The 17884-nt window shown below is 35.6% G+C and overlaps 1 protein-coding gene and 1 long non-coding RNA gene across 15 annotated transcripts in view; one reads left to right on the forward strand and one right to left on the reverse strand.

The window, feature by feature from the left end:
• The window catches only part of LOC124076022 (cell division cycle and apoptosis regulator protein 1), a 194266-nt gene that overhangs the window by 76181 nt on the left and 100201 nt on the right, over window positions 1-17884 (reverse strand). For 9 of the 12 annotated variants that reach the window (XM_058577940.1, XM_058577939.1, XM_058577948.1 and 6 more), the window contains 6 exons: window positions 17438-17649; window positions 13633-13783; window positions 12809-12895; window positions 8334-8423; window positions 6460-6605; window positions 4775-5118 (listed from right to left, as the gene is read on the reverse strand). In XM_058577940.1, coding sequence (XP_058433923.1) covers window positions 4775-5118; window positions 6460-6605; window positions 8334-8423; window positions 12809-12895; window positions 13633-13783; window positions 17438-17649 — 1030 coding nt within the window. Of the gene's footprint in view, window positions 1-4774; window positions 5127-6459; window positions 6606-8333; window positions 8424-12808; window positions 12896-13632; window positions 13784-17437; window positions 17650-17884 lie in introns of all 12 variants that reach the window. The other 3 variants (XM_058577941.1, XM_058577942.1, XM_058577943.1) reach the window with 3 other exon arrangements.
• Window positions 1-17884, forward strand: part of LOC124076021 (uncharacterized) — a 133821-nt gene that overhangs the window by 24651 nt on the left and 91286 nt on the right. Inside the window, exon 4 of one of the 3 annotated variants that reach the window (XR_009226406.1) lies at window positions 17450-17565. The exons of the other annotated variants lie outside the window; for them this stretch is intronic. This is a non-coding gene — a long non-coding RNA (uncharacterized LOC124076021). Of the gene's footprint in view, window positions 1-17449; window positions 17566-17884 lie in introns of those variants that run through there. 3 annotated transcript variants of the gene reach the window in all.

Below are 17884 nucleotides of genomic sequence, written 5' to 3' on the forward strand. Positions count from 1 at the left end.
TTAACCACTGAACCACATCCGAAGGCCTTTTTTGTACTTTATTTAGAGACAGGGTCTTGCTGAGTTGCTTAGGGAATCACTAAGGTTGCCTCTGAGGCTGGCTTTGACCTCACCATCCTCCTGCCTCAGCCTCCTTATTAGCCCGTATGCCACTGTGCCAGGCCTTATTTTTATTTTTCATTGTGTGACATAGTCTTGCTTAGTAGCTGAGGCTAGCCTTGAACTTGCAATCCTCTGTCCTTGCTCTTTCCAGTATGGGACACCATGCCTGGCCCCAGTATTAGTTTTTAATTCATAATTTTCCATAACGCATTTCTTTTTGGAAGCAATTAGAAATTAGAAATAAGTGCAAAGAGTTATCCATAAGCATGGATATTCATCATTTAAAATGGTAAATTAAAAAATGACGGGGCTGGGGATGTGGCTCAAGTGGTAGCCGCTTGCCTGGCATGCGTGCGGCCCGGGTTCGATCCTCAGCACCACATACAAACAAAGATGTTGTGTCCGCCGAGAACTAACTAACTAAATAAATATTTAAAAAAAAAAAAAAAAAAAAATGACCTAATAGGCTATGCACAAAAAGCTCAACTAAACATTGGTATGCCCTGCAAGTGATAACACAATGACATGGAAAAATATTTAACTACCAAATATCTATATGACTTTTCAATTTTTAAAAAATTTTTTAAATTTATTTTTTAAAATATATTTTTAGTTGTCAGTGGACTTTCCTACACCTCATTTTTTATTTTGAGACAGAGTATTGGTAACTTGCATAGACAGATCTTGGAACTTGCCTTAGCTTCTCTAGTAGCGAAGATTATAGGTATGTGCTACCATACCCAGCCTCATGTTAACATTTCTAGCGCAATTTAAGTAATAGTTCAAATATATTTCTGGGTAATAAAGGCCTCATATGTAAAGGAAGTCATAAAAATTTTTACTCGAAAAACATTTACCTTGAGACATTCTAAACTTGTTTTGAAGCTGGAAAATATTCGGGAAAGGAAAATTAGTCAATTTAGCAATGACAAGAAAGAAAAGTAAAGGACCCATGTTATGATATAGTAATGTAAAAATAAACATAACCAGCTTCAGAAGATTTCCAAGTTTCTTAGATGACACATCATAGGAACATGAAAGGAACGAAATAAAAGTATCAAGCAGGCCGGGCACGGTGGTACACGACTGTAATCACAGCAGCTGGGGAAGTTGAGGCAAGACTATCAGGAGTTCAAAGTCACCCTCAGCAACTTAGCAAGGTGCTAAGCAACTCAGTGAGACACTGTCTATAAATAAAATACAAAAAAAGGGTGGAGTTATGCCTCATTGGTTGAGTAGCCCTGGGTTTGATCACCATTAACCACATCAAAAAAGTATCAAGTAGTATTATATTATATTATATTATGTTACATTATATTATATTATATGAAGCTGAATCTTGCCTTGCATGCATAAGGCCCTGGGTTCTAACCTGCACCACACACACAAAAAAAGAGTAATAATTAAATACCTGTATTATGATTTCTTTCATCTCATAAAATGAACAAGCCATCTTATAAATGTGAAAATAAAAGAAGATAGGAAAGCTCTAGATTCTTCTTTTTCTGTACTGAGGATTGAACCCAATCCAGACTAAGCACAGACTAAGCACAAGGTTTTCCACAGGGGTACTTGCCCAGTGCTATCCTGTCATTCTAAGTATATATATATATATATATATATATATATATATGACAGTTTAATGCTTTTTATTAAGTCAAAGAATAAACAGTAGGTCAACGATAAAGTTGTGCATCTGTTTCATGTGAGACTATCCTTATATGTAACTCTAATTTGACTGAAATAATATCTAAATCAAACATAAATTTAAAAATCATATTGACATCAGGAAGTGATAAAATATTTGGACAGAAGAAAGACACATAGGTTTACACATGAATGCACAATCACATAGTTTACATAACTGAAAAATACTGTATTATCACCCAATTGTGGAAATATTCTGTATGCTATTCAGCAATTGGTATTCATGTTTAAAAATGTTAAGAAATTTATTTTGAAAGTTACATTAGGCTTCCCTAAGGGTGAATAAAACACAAAAGTACAGCTCCTGCAAGAGGAACACATTCTGTATTCAAAACAATTATAGCTGGTTGATAAAGTTTTCAAATTTTTTAAAAATATCTACTTTTTAGGTTTGTTTTTTTTTTTTTTAAGGTGGACACAATACCTTTATTTTATTTTTATGTGGTACTGAGGGTCAAACCCATTGCCTCACACATGCCAGGCTAGTGTGCTGTGACTTGAGCCACATCCTTAACCATCAAGTTTTCAAATATTAATAATAAGTTAAAATCAAGGCAAAAGACCTAAAAACAACTCAATATGTTTAAATATTTTCATTACATTTAATGCCTAAGAATATCTCACACAAGAGTCACAATTATGTTCTTTTTTTAAAAAAATATCTTTATTTTTATGTGATGCTGGAAATCGAACCCAGTGCCTCATGCATGCTAGGCGAACATGCTACCATTTGAGCCACATCCCCAGCCCCACAATTATGTTCTTAAGGAAGAGAATTCTTCATGTTAATAAGAATATTGAATGAAAGAAGTCTTTGAATAACACAAGATTTTCTTCAATAATTGCGTAGAGTGGAACACATCTGTAATCCCAGCAACTCAGGAGACTGAGGCAGGAGGATCACAAGTTCAAGGACAGCCTCAGCAACCCAGCAAGGCCCACAGTAAAAATATTAAATTATTTTCCTGTCTTACATTCTTTCTTATTACCTTCATTAGGAACCTCTCATGCTGCCTCCTCCTCCTCATTCTAAGTTTTAATATCAGTATAAGTTGATGATGTATTTTTCTGTAGGCTCCTTATAGAAATGGGTGTTATTAGATACAGAGCAGAATTATATAAAATAAGCCTGGAACATTCTGTTGTAACAGAAGCTGAGAAACACATTCAGGGTGTAACAAAAGAATTCACAAGACATACATACATAAATTCACAAGCCAGCTTGAAGGGATTTCTGTAGACCAAGGATAGGAAAATTACAACAAATTTGAGTCATTTTAAAGTTTAGTGGAGGGCTGGGGATGTGGCTCAAGCGGTAGCACGCTCGCCTGGCATGCGTGCGGCCCGGGTTCGATCCTCAGCACCACATACAAAGATGTTATATCCGCCGAAAACTGAAAAATAAATATTAAAAAATTCTCTCTCTTAAAAAAAAAAAAAAAACCTAAAGTTTAGTGGATGAGGGACTTGGGTTGTGGCTCAAGTGGTAGAGCGCTCGCCTAGCATGTGTGAGGCACCATATAAAAATAAAGGTATTCTGTCCATCTACACCAAAAAAAAAAAAAAAAAAAAAAAAATATATATATATATATATATATATATATATATATATATATATATATATATATATCCTGTGTTTGATACCTGGTAACACAAACACACACACACACACACAATTTGTGTGTGAGTTGACCTAATGTGCATCGAAAATAAATGGTCAAAAAATTTGTGAGATTAAATTTTAAAAAACTGACCACAATGGAAGACACTTATTAGGCACACTTTTCAGAGAAGAATGACTGGGGACATAGTGCAGTCTATAGTGTAGAATAGCAATTAATTGCCTATCATGAGTGAAGCCCTGACCTGGATTCAATCCCAATACCACAAACAATCAATTAGACTTAACTCTAAACAATAGTTTCTTCTGCTCCATAAATAAAGGAAGAAAGCGGAAAAACCGAGAGGGACAGCAAGCTTAAAATGAGAGGCCTGACTGACATATTATTAATTAAATAAAATGTGTGACTTTTTGTGTGGTACTGAGGATCTAATGCAGGGCCTCAAAATGTTAGGAAAGGATTCTACCACTGAGTTCATACTGATTCAATAATCTGAATAATAGAATTATGGTATCACTGGCTTTTTTCACATTTGTTTTCTTTCTTGTTTGTTGTTATTGTATGGTAGTAACAAAAATCCTTAATGGGAATGATGATGAATAACTGACTACAAATACTAAGAGGCTGAAGCAAGATTCTAACATTTAGTGATACATACTGATGAAAATGGATAATGTGTGATTTCTTCAGTATGCTCAAAACAATCTAGGAGCCTCGTGCACTGGTGCAGGCCTCTAATCCCAGTAACGTGGAAGGCTGAAGTAGGAAGATCACAAGTTTGAAGACTTCAGCAACTTGACAAGACCCTAAGCAACTTAGACACTTTCTCAAGATGTAAAATAGCTGGGCACAGTGGCCCACACATATAATGTGAATGGCAAGTGAGGCTGAGACAGGAGGACCTTGAGTTCAAAGCTAGCCTCAGCAACAGCAGGCACTAAGCAACTCAGTGAGACCCTGTCCTCTAAACAAAATACAAAATAGGGCTGGGTATGGGGATCAGTGGTTAAGTGTGCCTGGATTTAATCCCCAGTATTAAAAAATAAACAAACAAAAACGACCCCCCAAAGCAGAGATAGGCCACGTTTTTGTTAATTTTCAGTTTGAATACCCATGTAGAAATATATTCGGAATCTAAGACTTAACTCTAAACAAAGTATAATAATGAAGATGAGACTCAGTAAAATCTAGTAAATTATCCTTTTAAGTCTGTCTTCTCAGAATGCCTTTGACCTAAGAAGGAAGTAAGATAAAGGACAGGAAAAATATGGTGAAAGAGAAATTGCCAACCCTGTGTCAAAGAAGTTTGTACACAGAAGAAAATTTGGTCCCACAGAGCTCACCTGGGAGCGGCACCAATGAAGTTTTACTGTTCTTTGCCAGGGCAGAGTTATTCTTCTGCTTGACTCGAGGCATTTGTTTCTTCTCCACTACCCTAATCTTGCGCTCAAGAACTTCGGTCATCATTGCTGCCCTCTTCTTCCCAGATCGAGGAACAGGCTGAGTAAAACGTGTTCTTTTTTTGCAAGTTGGTTGAAGGAACTGAATGGCTCCAGATTTGACCTTGGCTTCCATCCCTTCTCTGGACCCAAACTCATCAGTGTCGGCAAGTTTATACAAAGGCAGGACATGGAGCTGCTCATCCTCAGGAATAACACCCAGGGTGCGGTTATCTTCTCGGGTTAAAGTACATACCTGTTAGGAGTAAAATAAGTGGGAAATACAAGCTGTACATCTTCATCTTACATATTATTACCTTCTTTTTTTTTTAAGTTTATTTTTCAGTTGTAGTTATTTTTATTTTGTATTTTTAAATGGTGCCGAGGAACCCAGGGCCTCCTACATGGTAGGCGAGTGCCATACCGCTGAGCCACAACCCCAGCCCCTATTATTACCTTCTTTTTGAGGCAAATATGAAAGAAATCTGCAGTACCCTTTTTACTTTCAATTAGCTGTTGCTGGCATATTAATTTTGATATTTTCTATCAAGACAATCAACTTGGTTTAATTCTACCAATTAATCAGTTGTCTGTAAGCTGTCCAGGTATAATCGAATTGAATTCTATAAGTAAATTATTATATTGCAAAAATAATTATATATTTGATATTCTTCCTATTCAACTTTCTTGTTGAATTCAATCTCATTTCATTACTTACATTGAGAAATGGTTATTGAATTGTGTTCAATTGACCTATCACAGTGACACATGCCTGTAATCCCAGATACTCAGGAGGCTAAGGCAGGAGATCACAAGTTCAAAGACAGCCTCAGCTACTTAGTGAAGTACTAAGCAACAAAGTGAGACCCTGTATCAACATTAAAAAAAAAAAAAAGCCTGAGGGATGCCAGACAAAAAGAGAAATTGCCTTGCTTAACTTTATGCATAGTAGTTTGAATAACACTGAATTGTTGCATTAAAGACTCAACAAACCATGCACTCCCACCTCCCAGCAAAAATATCCAATGAAATATAAAATGCAAACCCGTAAACGTTTCTTTAGTTATTTTGGTAAAGGAATTAAACTCAAGGAGCTTAACCTCTGAGCCACATCCCAGGGCCTTTGTACATTATATTAATTTATTTATTTGTGGGAACTGGGGATTGAACTCAGGGGAACATGTCCATTGAGGCGCATCACCAGCCCTATTTTGTAATTTATGCCTTACTGGTGTTGAGGCTGGCTTTGAATTCATGTTCCTCCTACCTCAAGCGACTGGAACCCCTGGGATTTAGAGGCCTGCACCACTACACCTGGCCATGTCTGGGGCTGGCTTGATGATCCTCCTGCCAATGATGTTCCTAGTCATGGAGATTACAGGTGTGTATCACTGCACCCAGCTCAAAAGTATTTATTCAAGGTCAGTTCTATAAGTTTTTAGAAACACTAACAATAAGTTTAATAAATATCACCTATTTATATACTGACAACTAATAGCATATACAACATGACTTGTGACAATAATCACACGTAAGAACTGCAGCGTAGGCATATAGCAAAAGAGTTTTTAGAATTTCAAGTGACCCAGGTACATACTACTGTGCTGCCATTATTCATGTTGTGTATGTCTCTGTGGGAATGGGCACAGAAATCTAGGCAAGCAGTGACCCCAGAGAAAGGACGACCTTCCTTATAACCAAGTCGACATTCTTGGGCAACATGTTCATATTCTACCTACAAGAAAAAAAAAGAAAAATTGAAGAGACAGAAATAATCACATTTAATAAGAAACAAAAATCATTACCTAACAAAGTGCTTAACATCAATAGCATGTGGAGTAAACTGAGAAAAAGGTCAAGTGTGAGGCCAGCCTCAGTACTAGAGAACTTCTGGTTTCTTTCTTTTTTTTTTTTTTTTAATATTTTTATTTTTTAGTTATCGGCGGACACAACATCTTTGTTTGTATGTGGTGCTGAGGATCGAACCCGGGCCGCACGCATGCCAGGCGAGCGCGCTACCGCTTGAGCCACATCCCCAGAACGTCTGGTTTCAACTGCTAATAATACAAAATAAAAAACAAAAATTATAATAAAATTAAGGGGGGGGGGAAGGACTTTTAGTGCTGGGGTGTAGTAACTCAGTGATAGAGTACGTGTTTCGCATGCACGAAGCCCTTGGTTCAGTTGCCAGCACCACATTTAAAAAGAAGGAAGTTGGGCTGGGATTATGGCTCAGCGGTAGAGCACTCGCCTAGCACACATGAGGCCCTAGGTTCCATCCTCAGCGCCACATTAAAATAATACAACTAAAAAATAAATTAAAAAAAAAAAGGAAGTAAAAATTACTGAGCATAGTAGCACAAGCCATTAATCCCAACAACTCTGGAGGATGAGGGAGAAGGATTCAACTTAGCAAGACTCTGTCTTAAAACAAACAAAAAGGAGGTAGATTGGTGAAAGAGTGCTCCTAGGTTTAAATACCTTTCTAAAAATAAATAAAACTTCAAAACCATAACAACAACCAGAAAAGAAACACTTGCAGTCATATTTAAAATACATGCATTTTTCTTTTATACTGTAGATCATTTCATGTTCCTTTCTTATTTGGTTCTGGGAACTGAACCCAGGGGCACCTCACCACTGATCCACATTCCCAACCCTTTCTTATATTTTATTTAGAGACAGGGTCTGAAAAAGATACTTAGGGCCTCAAAAGTTGCAGAGGCTGGTATCATTTGATGTCAAAAACATTGATTTCAATGAATTTCATTTATCTGTTTTGGATTGTTCAACACTAACTTATAAAAAGATAGTAATGCCCAGCCCATTAAATTAATTTATTCATTTAAAACAAATATGTTCTTTTCTAATGGGCATAGAACAAAGGGGCACTTTACCGCTGTGCCTTTAAGACAGGGTCTCACTAAATTGCATAGAGATTCACTCAATTACTGAGGCTGGCATTAAACACGAGATCATCCTGACTCAGCCTCACAAAATGCTGGGATTACAAATGTGCGAAACCTCGCTGGTTCTGGGATTATGGATTTGAAGCACTGTATCCAGCATTTGGTTTTGTATGTTTTGTGTTGCTGAGTAATAAGATCAGGACTTCAATGCTTGGCAAGTATGCTAAACTGAGCTATACTCAACGCTCTTTTTAAAAATTTTGTTTTGAGACAGGGTTTGCTAAATTGCTAAGGGTGGCATAAAACTTGCACTGTCTGGCCTTAGCTTCCTGAGGCTTCTTCTTTAACTGAACTCCTAGAATGGAAAGAGTTAAAAATTGAAGGAACAACAACAAAAACTCTACTAGATCCTTGTAAAACTAGTCCATACCTGCACATATACATATATATCTATGTGTACATACATGGATACACCACCCCCCCACCCCGCTAATAAGTACTTTGTTATAATTTGAACCATATGTAAGAACAATGTAAAATGTTTCAAAACATACCTGGTTTTTGTAAGCTTCAGGAACCATCTGCTTATACAATGGAGCTAATTCTGTAGCCAAACCCTGTAAAATACCTTCAAAGAATTGTTCCTATAGGAAAAGACAGTCCATATAGGTTATTTTATGACATTTAAAAGAATTTAATGTATTAAATTCTATGATAAATAATTGCTAATGGATGCCTGATGGATAATTCATCTTCATCCTGATAAAATAACTATCACAGACAAGAGTTTTTCTTTTTCTTTCTTTCTGTTTTTTTTTTTTTAATCTTTTGAAACTTGCTAATTTGTGGCCTTGAATTTGTGATCCTTCTGCCTCAGCCTTCCAAATTGCTGGGATTATTTATTGTAATGAAAAGGAAAATTATTTGCAGTTGTAATACCTTAATAGCATACTTGGAAATAAAAATTTAAAATCTAAATAGTGTTAAAGAGCTAAGAATGGTGGTACAGGCCTGTAATTGCAGACACTCAGGAGGCTGAAGGAAGAGGATCATAAGTTTTAGGCCACAGAAACTCTGAGATACCCAGTCTAAAAATACAAATTAAAAAAGGGGTGAAAGTATAGCTGTGTTACAGAACCCCTGGGTTCGGTTCCCAGTACCACAAAAGCAAGCAATCAAACAAAAAATTCATAAAAAAATGTTGCTACAAATGAGAATCATACTTTATATATATTCAATACTACTGGACACTTGATACAATCGGAGATTCTTGCTGGCAAGGGGTACGTTGAAGAACAGAATGCAAACCAGCACAATGCGATGAATTTCTATATAATAGAGAAGAGTGAGGAGGAGCAACATATCAAAAACATGTATAGTATATATATTGGATCCTGGGTTACCAGTTTCAAATATACTAAATTTGTCTTAAAAGTAAAACTTCACATTTCAAAGAAACTGGCTGAGAGGTAGAGTTCTTAACAAATACAAGGCAAGGTTGAGTTTAATTTCCATTATCAAAGAAAAGAAAGGAAAAAGAAAAGGAATCAAAAAACACCCCAAAACACTTGACAAGGCCTGATATACGTGTGTGTGTGTGTTTTTAAAGAATAGCAAAGTGGGTCGGGGTTGTAGCTCAGGGGTAGAGCACTTGCCTAGCATGCGGGAGGCACTGGGTTTGTTTCCCATTACCACATAAAATGCCTGAGGATAAAAGATAATTAGGTAATCAATTGAGTAACTAGTTGTCTAAAACCAGTATTGCCTCTTCTTCACCATAATGACTATAAATTTAGATAGATCTGATAGGAATATGAGGACCATGAGCACCACATTAGCATCTGGACTCAATGATAGGAGTATCTACTTAAAGTGCTGCTGGTGCTGATGGTATGAAGAATGAAGCAGGGAGGGGAGACATTGAAAACCAGAAGACTTCAAAGACCAGTTAATGTTTTCCAGAAATGATTCCATTATATTTGAAGTTGGAATCTTGTCAAATGTGACTTCTATCACATCTAAGGAAGTCAGTTTAAAGGAGATTGAGATAAAGGATGAAGGAAGAACGTGACAAGGTTGAGTCAATTTCCTCATGTGAGAGCTGGGATACAGATGCCATAAATATAGTTAAAACACCTTCATGTGGTCAAGTTCTCCTCTAACATGCTTTTAAATTATTGCAGAAAACAAAGCTACCCAATATAGAGGTAGGAAGTCAATTCTGTAGATTGACATGACTGAATCTGGGCAACTATGATGCATGAGAAATGACATTCATTTCCCTACTGACTTATGTTTATTCTTTCATTTATTTTTTAAAATATTATGTTTTAGTTATAGTTGGACACAATTCCTTTATATTATTTTTATGTGGTGCTGAGGATCGAACCCAGGGCCCCGTGGTAGGCGAACACTATTCCACTGAGCCACAACCCCAGCCCCAATCCTTATATTATATGCAAGAAATAAATGCATGTAGGTTCCACTTCTAGATTGCGTTCTTCATCTGTTTATACCCACTGGAAAATTCATTCGTGACTTCATTTATTTGGTCTATTCTTGAGGATTCTGACATTGTTTTATTGGTAACATCCTTGTGCTCTTCTTACTCCACATCTGATCTCTAGGACTATCATACTTAAATTGATGGCTTTTATAACTATCACCTAGACCTCCTCTTTAGCTCTGTCACCACTTAAGATTTCCCTTAGGGACTACAAACCTCTCCTGCCCAAATTGAATTCATTGTCTGTCTTCTGCCATCCTGGTCTTAGTGTGTTCCATATGAAGGAAGAACATCAGAATCCAACTTTTTTTGTTTTTAATATTTATCTTTTAGTTGTAATTGGACACAATACCTTTATTCCATTCATTCATTTTTATGTGGTGCTGAACATCTAACCAGGGCCCTGTATGTGCTATAGCACTCTCCGGCTGACCCACTACCCCAGCCCACAATCCAGTTCTTATAACCTCTCCAAACCAACCACAGCACACATTTCCTGTGTCACAGTCATATTCCAAGCCACCATTAATCCCTGTTCTGGATTGTTCTCATAGATTGGTAGCCCAGGTTCCTAAACCCTTTCAAGGCTAATTGCAGTCAAATTATTCAAAAAGCATCAAGGGAGGGCTCATTAAGGAAACTCTTCCTTAAAATCCTTCTGTGATCTTACAGAATTTTTTAGGTGGCATATAAGGTTGCCACCTGCACCTCACTCTGCCTTGTCTGCTGAGATTCAGACATAATTGGCCATGAGTGATGCTTCTTCCTATAAGCACTATATAAATTTTATTCATTAATAAAAACAAAAAGGATGTCACAACTACTAATTACATAGTGCTATCTATAATTGTTGTAGTATGAAATTTCACCATAAATATTAATATATTTATACTAAGATACTTACATAATATTTATTTTTATTTTTTTTATTTTTATGTGGTGCTGAGGATCAAACCCAGGGCCTGGCACGTGCTAGGCAAGCGCTCTACCCCTGAGCCACAGCCCCAGCCCCTTACATAATATTTAAAAACAAAAAATTACTTAATTCTAAGGTAGATGGACATCAAATTATAGGGTGTTGTTATCTATGAGCATAGTACCTGTTCATTTTTAGGTATTTCAAATTTTATATATTTCATATAAACTTCAGTAAATTTTTATAGTTTTCTACCTTTTGTTCGACTTTTGTGTTGGACTAGTTCCAACTGCTTTGTTTTTTATATATTTTGATTTTTGCAGGAAGATGGGGTACTGGGTATTGAATCCCAGAGGGTTCTATCTGTGGGTTACAACAACAGTCCTTTTTATTTTGAGAGAGGGTCTTGTCATATTCTCAAATTTGGCCTCAATCTTGCCATGCTCCTTCAGCCCTTCCTCAGTTTCCGGATTTACAGGTGTGCTCCCACACACTTGCCACTTGGTAGACTAAGGACTTTAAAACTCCTTTTGTCAATTTTCTTGCCTCTTTTGGGGGGTAGGGTGAACTGAGGACAAAACCTATACACGTGCTACCTCTGAGCTATATTCCAGTACCGCCTGTCTTTTTCAACCAAGGGTCCTATACCACTTAGCCACATCTCCACTTAACCCCCCAGTTTGAGACGGCGAAGTTTCTGAGGACTGATGAGGTATGACCGGGTCACAGCCTTTTTTATTTATTCTTCATTGTGTGACAGGTTCTCCCTAAATCGCCCAGGCTGGTGGCGAGCTCTCCATTTGGAGCCTTAGCCTCAGTGTCAGGGTAGTGATTTTTCTTAAACTCTTTTGCTAAAGTTTTGAAAGAAATGTTTTCTTTTAAAATGTATTTTTCTCTCACAACTAGTAAAAATATCAATCTTATTCAATTTGTTGAAATTTTTAAATACATATTTTTCTCAAATATGGTTTTCTCACAAAACTTAGGGGATTCTTACAACAATGTTGATATGCCTTTTTCTTTTGAACACAACTTTATTTTAGTTTATTTAAAAAAAAATTTTTTTTGTAGTTGTAGATGGACAGAATGCCTTTATTTCATTTGTTTATCTTTATGTAGTGCTGAGTATTGAACCCAGTAGCTCACGCATGCTAGGCAAGCAAATGCTCTACACTGAGCTACAACCCTAGCTGGATATAGACTTTTAGAAATATTTTAACATTTTATTTTATAATTTCACTAAGTTTTGGTCTTTGATAATGTCTTAAATTTTTGTTTGTTTCCCACATTATAATTTTTTATTTCTGTAAATGTATATGTATAGTGGTTGTAATATATACTATTTTTTTACTTTTGGTCACTGCTGAACAGAGAAAACACCAATCTTCAAGTTAATTAATATGATTAATACATAAGTCCTCTTCACCCAAACAACGCAAAAATATTGCCACGCTTAGTACCCACTGAGCCACATGGCACCCGTTTCGCACCTCCACCAAGTTGATACGAATTTGTAATTATACTAATAGATGCTTCTTTTAATTAAAAAAAGAAAGTACTCAACTTATTTAAACTTAATTGTAAATTTAACTAATTTCTTTGCTCACCATGGCCTTGTGTTCCGGACAGACTCGTTCCGGTTTCTTAAGTCTTCTTCTTGCATTACGTCCTTTAGTAATTCTGTCATAGAGGTTCTGTGGGTAGTTAAACTTTCTGAGTCTTTGAAATGTTGGCAAATGGTAAATGGTTTTTTTCTACTAGAAGTGTAAAATTCTAGGTTCATCTATCAATAGTTTCCACGAGGGTTGAGGCGCAGGAGGAAGGAGCCAAAAATAATATCTTTACCTAATTTATTTGAACTTTTTTTTGTGTGTGTACCTGGGATGGAGTCCAAACACAGGGACACATCACAACACCTATTTTGCATTCTATTTAGAGGCAGAGTCTCACTGAGTAGCGAAGTGCCTCGATAAGGTACAGAGGTTGGCTTTAAACTTTGGATCCTCCAGCCTTAGCCTCCTGAATTACAGGAATTATAGGCCTGTGCTACCATAGCAGGATATTTGGAACTTTTAATTATTTACGTAAACATATTTGGTATTTCATTACTACTTTTTTATTTCTTGACATATTTTCTTGGTGGTCCTGGAAATCAAACTCAGAGGTACTGTAACACAACTACCTTTTGTAAATTTTATTTTTGAAACAGGGTCTTACAAAATTACAAAATTCCAAAGAGTAGCCTAAAACTTCCTACGCTTCTACCTCCAAGTAGCTAGGATTATAGGCATGAGCTACCACACTTGATTTCATTACTAAGTTTTAATATATGTAGTTTTAAAAATATATGTACATATTTAGTATTTCAAAAACGTTAAAGGAATACATTTATATACACGCTATGTAATTTAAAAGGGAAGAGGACACTTACATGTCTGGGACAGCTGGGATCAATTCTAAACCTTCTGGGGTTTGGGCTTCTACCAAATTTACATCCATTGAAATACATGCTCCATGAACAGCCATAAGAGTATGAAGCTCCACAAGTCTTTGGGTCAGTTCCTTGACATATACAGTTACGACTGCAAGAGGGTAATTGTAAGTGAGTTGAAAGATAAAGCAGGATAATAACCTGAGACAGAATATTTGAGAGTCATATAACTATAAAAGTATAAATGGATAACAGATCAGTTACCAAATTTATCTATTTAAAAACTAAACTCTTTCTTTTTTTGTTTGGGTGTGTGGTGCTGGGGATACAACCCAGGGCCTGTGCATTTTAAGCATGATCCCAACCAACTGAGTTACATCCCAGCCTTTTAAAAGTAAACATTAAAAAATATATATTTTTCAAAGTGTGAAATATGATATATCAAGAACTATGTAATGTTTTGAACAACCAACAATAAAAATTAAAAAAATGTATATATATTTTTTTAGTTTTAGATGGACACAATACTTTTAGTTTATTTATGTATTTTTATGTGTGCTAAGGATCAAACCCAGTATCTCATATGTCTAAGAAAAACACTCTACTACTGACCCACAACTCCAACCCTGAAAACTAAACTTTTAAATAAAATGTTTGTTTTTAAGATTACAATCCCCCACTGCCCCATTCCTTTGAGCCATTTTATTTTGAGACAGTCTTCCTAAGTTGTCTCAGGCTCCAGTCTCTCAAATTGTAGACATGTACTACTGCATGCTGCAATTTTGGGGTATTTCTGAAGACCTAAACTAGACCGTTATTATTATTATTATTTAATATTTATTGTGTTTATTTATTTTTATGTGGTGCTGAGGATCAAATCCAATGCCTCACGTGTGCAAGGCAAGCACTGTGTCACTGAGCCACCACCTCAGACCCATATATATTATTAAAGATGTAAAAGCAAGTAAATAGTGTACATTCTTCAGGGGATTCTAAATTTGTGTAATGCTTAAAACATGAAGTAGAATATATGTATGACTTATGTAATGATCAAAAAATACAAAAAGTGAAAAAACATAAAAATTATTTTTAAAGTCAAGGAAAATAATGCGGAAATTCAGATTAAAATTATGCCTTGTTGTGAAGTCAGGAAAATCACATAACATTCCTTATAATGAAGAAAATGAAGATCAATCAATGTAACAAACTTTGAAGCCAGGTGTGGTGGCTCACACCTGTAATCACAGCAGCTTGGGAGGCTGAGTCGGGGGAATCCCAAGTCCAAAGCCAGCCTCAGCAATTCAGCTAGACCTTGACTCAACATAAAATAATATGAACAAGGGCTGGGAATGTGGCTCAGTGCTTGAGTGTCCCTAAGTTCAATTCCCATTAACAACAAGAACATCCAAAAAAAAATTAAAAAATAAAAAACTTTGAGGGGGAAAAGAAAACAGGACACAGAAACATGGCAACTTCCTATAGAGGTAGAAGATGTATTTTGGAGGGTTTGGAGATACATTAATAGTACAATAACTGACAAAGAAAAAAATGAGTTGCAAATTTAGATCCAAGGGTTCAATTAAATTTGAAATTGTAGAAGGAAATTAAAGGTGCCAAACAAATAATTTATGTATATCACAGCAAAAATACATAGGGAAGAGAGAAAAATATAAATTAACATACTCTCAATGATTATTTCAAACCAAAGACATAAGAAATGTGACAAATTGTGAGGCTTAATAGAGCTGTAAGTTAACCTCTCCAAAAATGGAATAAACTGACTTCAGATAGCTTATAATATTAAATGTGGCGTATAATATAACTACCAATACTTTCAAAACTGATGTGAATCTGAAGGAAACTCTCTGAACAATCAAAATTTCACCAGGAGTCAACAAAATTAAACTTTTACCTTTAATGATTTCAATGCCCTAAACAATAAAAACTGAAATAAAAGCTCTTTGAACTCTAAACAACAAAATAATAAAACACATTGAATTTTAGGTAGAGGAAAGTGACTATAATGCATCTTTTCAAGAAAAGGGTATTTGAATGAGAGTATATAATATTTTCTAAAAGGCAATTTTCATGAAATAATTTAATACTAGAAGTGTTACTGTTATATATCAACATAATAAAATAATTAACCTTAATCTTATGTAAGGATTGGGAAGAAAATGATGTAAAATTTCATTTACATTTTGTATAATGACATTTCTTTTAAGAAGGAAACTTATATGTGGAAAAGTTTAAAACATTCTTAAGGGAAACTATATTGAATGAATAGAAAATTCAAGCTATTGAATAAGACTCAATATTATGAAGATGCCAGTTATATCATTAGATTATTAAAAGTATACAAAGTTTTATTTCATAAAATAAAATTTTATATTTGGAAGCAAAAAGAAAAAAGAAAATCTTACAGATGGGCTTCTGGCTCAGTAGTAAGAGAATTTGCCCAGCAAGTGTGAGGGACTGGGTTCGACACTCAGCTCAACATTAATAAACACACACAATCACATATATTACACTAAAAAAGAAAAGAAAATCTTACAGAGTAAGAGTGAGTGAGTCCTATCAAATATCAAATATTAAAATATTTGATATTTGATATCAAATATTAAAATAAAACATAGGGCTGGGGATGCAGATACCTGGGGTTTGATTCCCAGCACTACATAATAAAACAGCAAGGAAACAAAAACGGCACAGAAAAAGCATAAAGAGGGACTGGACTGGGGTTGTGGCTCAGTAGTAGAGTGATCGCCTAGTACATGTGAGGCACTGGGTTTGTACCTCCAGCACCATGAAAAATGAAATAAAGTATTGTGTCCACCTACAACAACAACAACAAAAAGCATAAAGAAAAATGATCTGGGAAAATAATTTGCAAATTATAAACCAGGCAAACTTTTAGTAGCATTGATATATAAAAAAAAAAACAGGGGAGAAAAAAAGTTAAGAACAATCCCATAGAAAAAATGTCCTGCAAGAGCTACCAAAGGATTTACTACAATATAAAAAAGGGGCTGGGTTCAGTGGTGCCCACATATAATTCCAGCACTCAGGAAGTTGTGGTAGGAGGGATGCTTGCCTGCAAAAGGTAGCAACAGCTATGTCAAGGTCAAAACTCTTCTCAAAACAAAAATCCAATGGTAAGTGGCTCCTGACCATTTGAAAAAATACTGGTTCATAATAAGATGCAATTAAAATTATGCTGATGACATTAATAGACAAAAATTCAAATTTGACAACATAATCAATGGCTGGAGAGGAGTAAAAGCAAATATTCTCTTATTTTGAATAGAACAAATACAAAATGATACAAATTCTTTTGAAGTACCTTTCTTTGTGCTATACCTACTTTCCTGTGCATGTTTGAATACCTGGCAATCTGGAAGGTTGAGGCAGGAGATCACAATCTTAAGGTTAGCCCCAGAAATTTAGCAAGACCCTAAGCAATTTAGCAAGATCTGTCTCAAAATTAAAACATATCTGGGTTCAAAAAAGAAGGAAGTGGTAAAAAATATGAGGGGCTGGGGATAGAGCACACTGTTAGAATGCTTGGTTAATATGAAATAGGTTCAATCAATAGCATTGTTCCCCACTGCATTTATTTGGAGAATATTCTAAAATGGCCCTATCAATGACACTAATTTCTGTTTAACAAAATATTTGTTTATTCTACCAGAATACCTAAAATATTATTTTCCCATACAGTATACTTAGTTGTTAGTTAATTAACAATTTACCATTATATAATAGGGATCTGACTGTCAAATCAGAACAAAACAGATTTGATTACTTTTCATTGAAGGTACATCTTCGGTCTGTCGGATGACCATTGTATGACCGTAGACTCTCAACAATCTCCTGATACAAACTATCGGCAATTGGAGGACATAAGGCGTCCCATATCATGATGAACACCACCATCACAGCAGTTTCACAGTGGTGGCCTGTACGCACACGGACCAAACAAAGAACTTTTTCTTCCTCACTGCTTCTTCTTATAACCTGCAAAAGCAGAATGCATTCATCTATGAAAAACTAGTATCCTACATTTAAATGCAATGGACATTTCTCTTTAAGTTCTGGATAGTTATATATTAGCTTATTTCTTTCTTTAAAAAAATAGTGCAACATTCTTTGTTTTGTGATGGGGTTGTAGCTCAGTGGTAGAGCGCTTACCTAGCATGTGTGAGGCACTGGGTTCAAGTCTCAGCACCGCATATAAATAAAATTAAAGTTA

The sequence above is a fragment of the Marmota monax genome, unplaced genomic scaffold, assembly GCF_021218885.2.
Source record: "Marmota monax isolate L192 unplaced genomic scaffold, Marmota_monax_Labrador192_F-V1.1 WCK01_AAM20220418_F8-fsc00019, whole genome shotgun sequence".
Lineage (NCBI taxonomy): Eukaryota > Metazoa > Chordata > Mammalia > Rodentia > Sciuridae > Marmota > Marmota monax.